The sequence below is a fragment of the Podarcis gaigeae genome (assembly GCF_964106915.1).
Source record: "Podarcis gaigeae genome assembly, chromosome: 10".
In the NCBI taxonomy this organism is placed as follows: Eukaryota; Metazoa; Chordata; class Lepidosauria; order Squamata; family Lacertidae; genus Podarcis; species Podarcis gaigeae.
Genome location: NC_139686.1, coordinates 38,757,775 through 38,769,904, shown reverse-complemented (window position 1 = coordinate 38,769,904; position 12,130 = coordinate 38,757,775). Strand labels below are relative to the sequence as shown.

The following is a 12,130-nucleotide window of genomic DNA, read 5'->3' as shown; positions in this document are numbered from 1 at the left end:
TCACTAAAAATGTTAGTACATTTATGAATTGTAATTTTATTTATGTTTTAAACCTTAAATACAGCATTGCATTCACAAATAACACATTTTTAAACTCGGCAAAATTAAATTCGTATGTACATTTCAGTTTCATAGGCTGTGATCCTTACATGGAAATAAATCTAAACATAAATAGTCTTACTTACTAGGATTTATGGTTGAAAGACCAGTATTTGTAATGTACAGATATGTGCATTGCTGAAACCATTGAATTAATTTCTCTACTCAATCTCCATTCTAAATCTAAAAACATACTGACATGAAAGAACTTTTTTCTGTTCTATTCTTTTAAATCCATCAATATGTTACATTTTAATATAATTATCTTATGCAAGCTGTACATAAAAACTCTTCTGAAGGTTTAGTTAGGTAGCAAAGATGAAATTACTCACTCAGTGTTTGATTGATAGAACTGATACTTGCTCTGGATTAAGCACAAATATGGCAAAAAAATAATCAAATATAACATTTCTGGCTTTCAACTCTGACTTTAAATTATAGACTGCTCAGTAAATGATCTTAAGCTGTTTAAGGTTTCATCAGTTGTCTGCAAGATTTATTTTCTTCAAAATTACTGTACTAAAATGTTGTCTTTTGTTGCTGCACTGATTCTGATCACAAACCACAATTTTAAGATCGCCTCCTATTTACAAAAATGCTTTGACATAGTGCATTTGTTCAGACTGGGCAGCAATAAAGGATTGTGGGATCATTCTGAAGAAGATTGTTTGACAGAGCCGGCTTGTTTATTTGAGAGTAATGTGAGCTGCATTCAGAAAATGTCATATTTTGTTTCTTGATTGTGTACATTCTCTTTCACTGCTTCCAGACAAGCCCTGTAAGGAGAGAAGACACGGATTTAGAGCTTGTTTCCATGACCAGTGGAAGTACTTTGACTCAGAACAAAGAAAAAAATAATCAGCCACACAGACACTCTGCAGGACCTTCAAGTAAGTTGTGCTTTCCTTTTAATAATCAGCTAGATAAAGCTTGAATCACCTGACAGGGCTTAGCATCCAATGACACAATCTTAGCAGGACAGTGGGGGTTTAGTCTCTACTTCTGCCCTTATTTTGAAATTTTATGTGAATATAAAATGTATGCCTGTAGATATATTGAAATGTTAGTGTATGCATATAGATACCATAGAACTACTTAAATGTGTGTGTGTATCTGGCATATCCAGAGCGAGAAATATGTATGTATGTATGTATGTATATGTATATACATGTGTATATGTATAGACATATACATACATACAGTGCTTTTTCTGGGGGTACACAGGTATGCATACCCCTAAACATTTTGTGAATCTAAGTTTGGCCTCATTGAGGGGCACTATTTCAATATGAGTAGGAAAATGAGAGTACCCCTAAACATTTTGGGGGGATATCACTGCATATATATATATATATCTAGATGTGTATGAATGGGAGAGTGATTGACAAATTGATTTAAAGAGAGTGTGTATGATAATGTGTGTGCATAAAACCATGTGGAAAATTAGAATCATCAGAGATTTTGTTTAACTAAAACCTATAATTTAGTTCCTTATTCCTCTAGGCCCTACCAAACCCTTTGATGTTTCCTGAAGATGGGTATTTGTCTGCCGCTTAAGGCCTAATCCTGAAATCACTTGCTCATTGGTAGCTTTCAGTGAGACAAATGGCATGGTTTCATTCACTTTAGTAGTGCAGCTTTGATTTAAAATGAGAGTCTTCTGTCTTTTAAATTGTTTAATCCATAAGTATTAAATCAGTAATTTGACATGAACAGTTTAGTGTACTTCTTTTTACAGAAGGTGAAGGCAAAAAAAGAGTATAGTATGCAATTAATCCACAAACAGCAGTTAAGCACATGCTGCAATAAGTCTAACACTAAGATTGCTTTGCTACCATACAAGTTGCAAAGTTTGGGCATACCAAAACTATACCAGTATAGCATCACACTACTTGATGTTATGATTCCTTCATAGAAAATGTCTGGTGGAGTTGGCACAAATGCTTAGGATGAAAGTGTATGTTGAGTACAAGAACCAGGCAGCCTTTATTCAGAAACATATATTTAAACAGCACTTTTATAAAGAATTGGTGGACAGGTAGAAATACGTGGTTTACCAGGAAAAGTAATGAGAAATATTTTAGTATTTAAAAACTATAAGAAAAATAAGATTGAGATATAATAATGTTTCAAAGGTACTTATTAGTGAATAAAGCTGAGGTCTGGAATCTGGAGAATCAATTTTCAAGCTTAGTGTAATTTTGGCTTAGAGAGTCAATTAGCTGCTTTTGGCACTGAAGAGTTTGTATGCCCCAGTGATTTTTGCTAATATTTTTAATTTGATTCCAAAGATGAATGCTTTTATGAAACTCCTCTTGGTTTCAAAAGAGAATTCTTGCATGGCAACTCTAGACTTCCTTTGTTTTTGTTTTTGGTCTGGGCTATTTCACATTCTAAAAAGTCTAAGACTGCAATCCTCTGCATACTCTCTGGGAAAGCCCAAAGTGGGGCTTGCTTCTGAATGAACATGAGTAAGATTGCAACACATGCAACAGTCATGCTCTGAAACACTTTTTCATAATAATATAAAGGACTACAACACTTTTACATTTTTCCTACCATGGTAAAATAAATAATTACAATAATAAGTACGGTAAATCTATTTGAAAATATCATTCATTGACTTGGACCTGGAGAAAGGCACAACTGAATTGAAAGAAATGCATAGATTAGAAATTCAATGAGTTCCATTATTTGCTTTTTTAAAAGATAAATGATGCATCCTTCAGTTTTTCATTCACTGAAAGATTGTGAGGCCTATGCTTCCCTTCAGCCTAATCCTCCCCTGTGATTATTTCTGTGTGTGTGTGTGTACATGTCGTGTTAACAAGCTTACAGTTGTTGATCATACATTATCTTTAAAAAAGCTTTCAACAATTATCATTGTATGCACATATGATTTAAATATTTAAATAAATGATTTCAGTACAGACCCAAGAAACGTTGTTTAAAGAATAAAAATAACAAAACAGTTACTTCAACTCCAACCTGCTAAATTCTACTTATTTCATATAACTTCAAACTGATGTAAACATTTTGCAGCAAAAGATTTGTTCTGGTCACTGTTGTTAAATAGCTGATTTCCTCTCACACACAACCGTGCTGTATTTGCTGCTAAGTAATACAATATGGTAAAGGATTTGGATAAATTATAAAATACGTCACACAGTTCTAGATAGACTGGTGAAAATTCTATGACGTCTTAGCAGACTTTATGGTATGCCGATACACTGATTTGCAAAGTCTCTATTTTTCTTTCTTCCTGCCCCCTCCAATAAAAGTTCCAAATATTTCCTATACTGCATTACTTATCAAAACAGAGTTGTATGTCAACTTTGACATCTGTTAAAGAATAGAGGATTTAGTCGGGGGGGGGGCAGAGAGAGAGAGAGAGAGAGAGAGAGAGAGAGAGAGAGAGAGAGCACAGAACAAATCATTAGCAAAGAAAATAGATTAAAGAGAAGAGAACTTAATGCCTGGGGGAAATGAGCATTTATTCAAATTTAAGAAGTCTTTTCAGCACGCATTTAATTCTGCAGGTTTTTTGTACATGCAAGCACCTTAAAAATCTGTCTCAAAATATTATTGAAATTTTGAATAGCTGGGTAAAAATAATTTAAATCACCTGAGTGTCTAGCAAACGCTTTTTTCATTGTAACAGTCACAAAATTTTACATTGTAATACTAAACACACATGCAGTTTGCCAAGTGCTATAGATTATAAAGGATGCTTCCATCCCAACCCAAATACTGTACCTTGGACTTCCCAATTCAGGCAGAAGTATTCCAAGAGCAGACTCAGGTTATTTCATGCCAGCTCTAGGGAATGCATATGACACAGATGTAGAGCAGCCTGGGTACATTTTGAGGGCACCCTTTTCTATACTGTAAGGCCTCTGCTGTGGCATCTGACTGCTCTTACTGCAACAGAGTCCTTAGAGCATGCAAGGCTCCCACATTCCATGCCTGAAGCTTCTGATCTGCTAAAGGGATAATAATATCATTGACCTCATGTGGCACCAAAAGCCTCAGAACCTTTGCTAGGTCCACCATGTATGCAATTTCTGGAATGGTGCTTCAAGAACATGGTGCTTCTGTTCCAGGAATTCAGCTTCCAGGGTTATGGCTTGCTGCTCCTGTGAAAACATATTAAGGCAGTAATGGTTTATATGCACAAAACATGATGTAGTACTAGGTTGAACTGGAAAAAACAATTCTGTATTTATCTGTTATTGTAATTGTGGTTTTATAAAGAGTAGCTTTTGTGTATGAATGTGTGGTTGTTGTGGCATTAGTTTGACAAGAACAGGGCTTGTGATCTCAGAAACATTACAATGAAATATCGGCCTTTTGGTAACAATCATAAGCAGAGAACTCTGTTCTTTTTTGTTTCCTTTTGTCTCCTCCTAACACATTTGTTGACTTTGAAATTAAGGGTTATCCTACATGAAGAACTCTCAAGAAAAACTAGAGATGGGAAGGTTGAGGGCAGTACCAATATGTTTGGTACTGTAAACTTAGCTAGGAGCCATGCAGCAAGTTAAGATTTGTAACAGAATGTTATAGTGTGAAGTGTTCAGAGTCCAAGCCAGCCAGTCTTTCCTTATTCCTGGGTACTATATTCCACTTTCCTTTTTCCCACCCCATCAATTGTGAATCTTATATATTATTAGGCTATTTTGGAGTTTTTCCCTACAGAGGGTTTTTTCTTCTATTTTTCATCCCTGCAAACCTCAGTGCTACACCAAGAATGTTGGTATCTCTCTTTGTTTTCCAGTGGCCCAGTTAAGCTACATAGACATCGGCACTTAAGATTGCTGTTTGATGAAGTAGTGATATGGCTTTGCTGCGGCAAAATTATTGTGTGTTTCTATGGAGTTCACACAGGAGAATTTACAGATTGGTTTTTCCCAGAGTTCCCCGACTTTCTGTTAACAATGATGTATCAGATAGGAAAATAAAGATCACTAGAAATCATTATTCTCTTGCTATACCTACTTACACCCATATTATGCTTGGTACACAACATACATTTTCTAAATGGCAGAAAGGAATAAGGCAATGATTCCAGAAGCCATAACTGTCCACTTAAGAATGTCCTCTTTCTTCTCCATCAAAAATATATTTATAAAAGCAATGCAATAAGAAATTATCCAGCACCTGAATAACGCTGCTGAAGTTATGAGAGGCAATGCCACATCATATATACATACAGTGAAATCTGTTTTTCAAATGCTGGAACTTATGTAGCCAAAATAACACCATAGGGAGGGGAGCAAAATCCTTAAAAGATGCCAAAATGAAGCCCAGTGACTACTGGTGTTTAGTGGGCACACAGCACTAGCTGATGGGTGGAGTAAGGGCACAGAAAACCAGGGTATAAGGGGAATGGAGGAATGTCTGTCTGAAACCTGAACAGGAGCATCCCAGGCTGCAACATTATGTTACAAGTCACACTTGCACTTCTCCATGTAGTTCTGTGTGGGATTGTGAAGCTACAGGATACACTGTGGCTGTTAACATCAAATTTAATAATACAGGTTCCTTTACTGAGGATACAGTTTATGAAATAAATAAGCAGATTGGTGGGTATCTTTTAGGAAAGATAATGCTCATAACATTATTAAATAAAAGTAAACATTTTATTTTATTTATCAAATGAAAATCACATTTTGAAGCTCAAGTCCCTAATACAAAGTTTTAGATACAGCCCAGCAGGATTCCTTTTGTTGTTGTTGTTCTTACCCAAGCCATATTAGAATGAAAGGAAGCTTAGAGCACAGTTGCACTCTTGCACAATTCGCATTCATTTCCATGATCTTTTTGAAAGAGATGCTCAGGATAGATTGCATCCTATTGCTATTTAAGTAGTAGTCTTGTAACACTTTTCACCAAATCTCTTGAAGTGCCAAACCACTTCAGAACAATATTTTTATAAATGAAAACAGACTCAGAGATACAAAGGCTGGGTAGGAAGTAAGGAAGATAAGAAAATAGATTTCATAAAGATAGACAAAGAAATAGTTCATACCCTCATAAAATTTATAAGAGGCAACAACTTATAATGACAATTATTGGATCAAGGAAGTCATACCAAAACAATAGCCCTGAGCACTTTCTTCAGTCTAAACACAAAATGAGGGACCGACTCTTTCACAAGAAAATTACAGTTTCAAAAACTCTAATGCTGTTCCTCCCACCTACCTTTTCCTCACCACAATTTTCCAAGCTTAAAGTTACGCCTCCAGTTAAGGAAGCAGACAAACTCAATAATGTTGCTTTCTCACTTGGCTTAATTAGAAACCTCACCAAAGGCATAACTGGATTAACATCAGTGTTGCTCTTAGACTAGAGTTCCTTATCTGGTTCTTATAATTTTAATGGGGAAAGTTCACTATAAGTCCAGAGTTATTTCTGATTAACCAAACAGCATGGGTTGAATCCAGGCTTGCCTGAAGAAGAGTCTCACTAATTGGGGGCTTCCGAGGGTGAAAGGGGAGGAGACAGTTTTCAGCAATTCCTTCTTACTTCTTCAGCCCTCTGCTCCATAGTGATGGGGTGGGGGGACTCTGGAACAGTGTAGACAGTGGCACAGGGGCTGCAGCAAGGAAGAGATCAGCAAAAATTGGCTCCTGCAGGAGCATCCGGTGAGTGGAAGCATCCACTGGATTAGAGTATCATTTGTACAAGAAGGAATCCTTTCTGCTGCTCCAGAGAAGCGGACACGGAGCAATGGATCCAAACTACAAGAAAGAAGATTCCACCTAAACATTAGGAAGAACTTCCTGACAGTAAGAGCTGTTCGACAGTGGAATTTGCTGCCAAGGAGTGTGGTGGAGTCTCCTTCTTTGGAGGTCTTTAAGCAGAGGCTTGACAACCATATGTCAGGAGTGCTCTGATGGTGTTTCCTGCTTGGCAGGGGGTTGGACTCGATGGCCCTTGTGGTCTCTTCCAACTCTATGATTCTATGAATCCTTCCACTCACATAGGGAAATGTCTAGATGCAACTCAGTCACATAAGATGAACCACATTTATTTTTTTCCTTAATACTTCTGTTCTAATCTTAAGTGCAACTTCTTGTAATTGGTATAAGTTCTTGTGAAAGCTGCTAAAGAAGCAGGGTTATAGAGTTTACACCAGGGGTCAGCAAACTTTCTCAGCAGGGGGCCGGTCCACTGTCCCTCAGACCTTGAGGGCAGCCAGACTATACTGGGGGGGGGAATGAACCAATTCCTTTTCACGCTGCCCCACAGGGGCCTGGGAAGCACCCCCTGGCCAGCCCCAGAGACACCATTCACCTGGGAAGCTTGTAGCCAGGGCTGCTATAACAACCATCCATGCAAGCCTTTGGGAGGCAGAGATGTGAGAGGGCATCAGAGGAGGGAGGGAAGGAAAGAGGGACAGAGACCAGTGTTGCCCACAGCACCCCTGACCATCATTCAAAGCACCCCAGGGTGCCATGGCACACTGGTTGAAAACCCCTGGACTGATCCAAACAGCTCTTCTTAATATTTTTAAAGTCATTGAATTACCTTCATTTATCGGACAAAGCCATATCAGAGGTTTTGGATGATTTTGACTATAAACACATCCATCTAGAGGCCATATCCACATTTAGTAGCCGTGTTGTATACACTGCAAATGTATAAACAAAACTCATACTGTGAAATATACTTGCAAAAGACTTATGCATCTCAAGGAACTGAAGTTGGCACCAGTTGGTGTGTACTCAAATGTAAAGATGCATATTTTCCTAATTTAATATGTGGAATTACATTAAAATTACACATTCCTTCTAATAGTGAACCTAAGTAGGCAAGTGTCTGTTTGAAAGCATAATGAGACCACCTAAAAGCAAGTGGCTATATCCAACATAGACTCACTAAGAATGATGGGCATGACCAGACATTAATTTTTATGGCTCTACTCTGAGTTGGACTTACTTGGATACAACCCATGATTCTGGTCTTCACATACTTGTTAATTAGGTATGCAAAAGTTTATGTGAAAGGTTTTTGTATAAAAAAGGGGGGAGCCTGTGAGCTTCCATGACCTGTAGAATGTCGAAAGAATAGTGATGAGAAAAATATGAGCAAGACTTCTAATTGCCTGGAGAGGGAATTTTGGGCTCACATTAAAAATGAAAGACAGAAATTCCTGTCTTTTGCTTTTGGGGGCAGGGCGCAGTACAACTTAATCACAACTATAATGACTCATTTCTGCATTGTTTTCAATGTGCACTCTCATTTCCATTTTGGGAAGTGCTGAATGTCTGCACGAAGCAGAAACTGGGGACGCTGTGTGAAATGCACAATTAGGCTATGTTCACAGTGTGAAGCACTTTTGTAGATAGTGCTTTTTAATTGTACACCTCTTCACATCATTATAATACTAGGCAAAGCAGCCACCACTGTCCATGTTGTCTGTACACACAGGTGGGTATGTATACCAACCAGTACATGTACACCAACACATTGGTGTTATCCACTCCCCTAAATTTGTGTCCCCATGCCTCCTGGCTGTGGGCAGAAATGATGTAATGCCACACTGCAGCTGAGCACATGTTGTTCCATAGTACTTTTTTGAAATTATTTTTGGTCATTCAAAATGCTAGCTGTCCCTAAAAAGAGACTACAGAAACTGATGTACTGATTTATCAATATACAGTCTGTTCCATGGGTGTAGCCAAGGGAGGGCAAGGGGGCAGCTGCCCTGCCCCATCAATCTAAATCAATACAAATCTGAGGTTATACCCATGGTCTGTTCCCTGCTTTTCCTAGTGCATGTAGCTAGACTGGAAAATGTGAATTGGCACAGGCCTTGCAATGTCAGAAAGTCCACCCCAATAGAAGATGACATGAAAAAGCACTCTCTGTGTACACAGGGAGACAGAAAGCACTTGAGAAGTTCATTCTCGGTACAAAATGGATTATAACCGTTCCAGCAGGATGAGCCTTATATATATGAATGGTGCAAGACAGGAACGATATGTGTGTGCAGCACCCCAAAAATGTACCTGCATCCCGCACAGAATGCACATTATCACAGTGTGATTGTGGGCAGATGGACTGTGGAATGACGAAGGTATCAGTTGAAGCAGATGAAAATGGAAGAAGAGGCTGGAGGAATTAGTCAAATTAAGCTAAGGTTACCCTGGAGGCCAGGAACATTTTGTGGCAAGCAACACACACACACATGCAGTGCTATATTCAACCACCGACAGTAGCAGTTATAGAGCAATGAAGCACTCAGATTCAGGATGGGCAGCCAGCCCTCATCCTGAACCCATTACCATGATCACTATATTGTATAGTGGAGGGAAGTGATAAAACTACATCTGACAAGCCCCAGAGAGTGCTATATGGCTCCTGTTTGAGGCTGATTGGAGCCCTACGTAGTGCTCAGAAATTTCTGAAGGTGTTATTGACAGCTACATAGTTACCATTGAAGACTTAAGATTTGAATAAAAATTCAATATTTAGGTCAGCTTTCCCCATTTCTTATTCAGCGGAGTAAATGGTGACTTCCTCTGTCTTTGCCTTGGTGGAAATCTGGCTAGCGTATGTTGGGCTGAGAAATTAAAATAGTAACCCGTTGGCCCTATAAATCATCTGGAATTTTCTTCATGTGGTTAAAAAATGCCAGAATCCATAAAAATGATATCTCTGTGCCACTTATGTGTTCATGAAATACGGTATGTGCAAATGATGAAGAAATAATTGGACACAAAAAGGAAACAATGAATATGTAAATTATATGTCTGGATTTTTTCATTTTGATTCCAGTATACCTAAAATACTGTTCCTGCCCATTCTTTTTACAAATCTCAGTTGCGAGATAGCATGTAAATGTGAATGAATTATCAATGCAATTTGTGAATGTGTTAACTATGTGTTTAAAATGTATATGCTTAATCAGAGGCATTCCCTTGTGAAATAGTATTCAGTGCTGATCACATTGTTGTCACTCTGCACATCTCTTATTTCCGCCAATGTGGTTAGTGTGATTTCCCGGCCAATGAATGTTTTATCTGCATTTATTCAAAAGAAACACATGTGTGTGCTCTCACACACATATTAAATATCCACAAATTGCCATTGAGATCAAAGTTTTTAATCAGTTAATGGCTTTAAAGTAGCTTAGATTTTCTGCTAAAACTTTTTGAATTAGGAACTAAGTAACAAAATTAGGCATGATGAGAGGCTGCTGTTTTGTTATTATTATTATTATTAAAGATGACTTGAGCAACAGCATTTTAATAGCAATTTCTTCTTGTGTAGAAAAGGAGGCACCTGTGCCTGAAAGATCACCTCTGGGGCCCTCGCATAAAGAGCGGATATCATTTCGAGACCATCCAGTTCAGCTCAGCGGTGGATGGGGAAGTGGCAAAAAGAAGGCAAAAGTTTTGAAATAGTCATTGGACCTTCAGCATTTAAAACATATGGTGAGCCTGAGCATTGCCATTCTTTTTGGATTCTGCAGCTGGAAAGTTCCTCAGCTCCATGTATGCTGTGTTTTATTTTACGCTGCATGATTTCCCACCTTTTCTTCTTCTTCTTCTTCGGCTAAGTTCTTTTATAAATATCAGAGAAATTACAGTATTTGTATCTGAAATTTATTTTTGCAGTATGGTTTAAAAGCATGTATGGAATTATTATAAAGTGGCTGGTGTGATCCGGTGAAGAAATGGATGTATACGTACAATAATGGTTTGTGATTGTGCAGTGGTATGTGACTGAGATAGCCTGATCCACAGTTGGATTTAAGTACATGTGTTTAAACTCGTTTCCTGTACCTCTCAATCAAGCAAAACAAATCAAAATCAAATTGGCCCAAATCTAGGTATTTTGCCTCTCTGCTTTGTAGATTGGAATATGTATCTGTTAAAAAGTAAAATGTGGAATGTCCATCTTATTCCAAATATATTAATAATGTAAATATGTTTTGTGTAAAAATTCATCAGTTCCTTCCCAAGAGTTGCACACCCTGGTGGGGTGAATGAATGCACATTCACAGCACATTCAGTAATGTGATATTAAGATCCGTTTCATAATTCCAAATTATGTTTATTATTTTGTGGTACGTTGGCAGTCTTCTTACTTTTCAGGTCTGCTACCCTATTTTCCAGAATTAAAGTACCGTATAACTTTTAACATCACACAACAATTTTGTCCTAGCCTATTACTTCAGTATCCGTCAGAATCTACCCTTTTGTAGCCTCATGATGGGTCCGTCCCTTCCATGCCACTGATACTAATGTTGTTTGCATTACTTCAATGCATGTATGCTTTTCTTACTGAAGCAATGTTTCAGTTAGCGTGGTACAAATTGCTGACAGAATCTGGAGAAACAATTCTTTGGTTTTAAACTCTTCTATTTACTTTGGTGTCATTATATCCCACTGGAGCCTTGACCCACTCAGAAATACTGTTGAAGTAGAAAAGCTAAGACAGAACTCAAGGCTTCAGTCAATAATAATAATAATAATAAAGATGTATTAGTATATTGTGGCTGTGTTTAGAATATATTATACATTCCCTGACACAGTAAAGTTCCTATCATGTTGTCTGTTTTCATTAATGTCTTCAAGTTAATATGGTTTGGAAATGTTTCTCTTTGTCTAAGACCACTGTAGGGAAAACCAAAGCAGTATGGACCTCTAATATATTTTATGGCTGGATTTGCGATAAATAGAAAATTGCACATTCGTCTTTCCAGCTATTTACTGCACACAAAGATTTGGGTATTGAATTACAATCTGTATTTTAATGTCTCATGTCATAATTCATTTTTTTAAATGAAAATGCTGCTAAACAGATGGTTTCAGTTTTCAGGCTTACCTGCCCAACACTTGGATTTAAGAAGATGCAGTCCAAAACCCTAAGCACACTCACTTGGAAATAAAGTACAGTGAAAATCAGTTGTGCAAAGTTGCTAGCTGTAAATTCACTGATATCCAAGTATTCTCATTTTAAGACATTTCAGAATTGAGCTGTCCAGGTTAAAATCTCAGCAGTGGAATTCTGTTCA

General features: G+C 37.6%; 1 protein-coding gene across 5 annotated transcripts in view; it reads left to right on the top strand.

Moving 5' to 3' along the window:
* LRRIQ1 (leucine rich repeats and IQ motif containing 1) overlaps window positions 1–10,696 on the top strand; it is a 98,092-nt gene extending 87,396 nt beyond the window's left edge. For 4 of the 5 annotated variants that reach the window (XM_083698905.1, XM_083698908.1, XM_083698906.1 and 1 more), the window contains exons 26-27: window positions 869–989; window positions 10,381–10,696. In XM_083698905.1, the coding sequence (XP_083555031.1) occupies window positions 869–989; window positions 10,381–10,514 (255 nt within the window). In that variant the 3' untranslated portion in view covers window positions 10,515–10,696. Of the gene's footprint in view, window positions 1–868; window positions 990–10,380 lie in introns of those variants that run through there. The other variant, XR_014555326.1, reaches the window with a different exon arrangement.
* The last annotated feature ends 1,434 nt before the right edge of the window (window positions 10,697–12,130 follow it).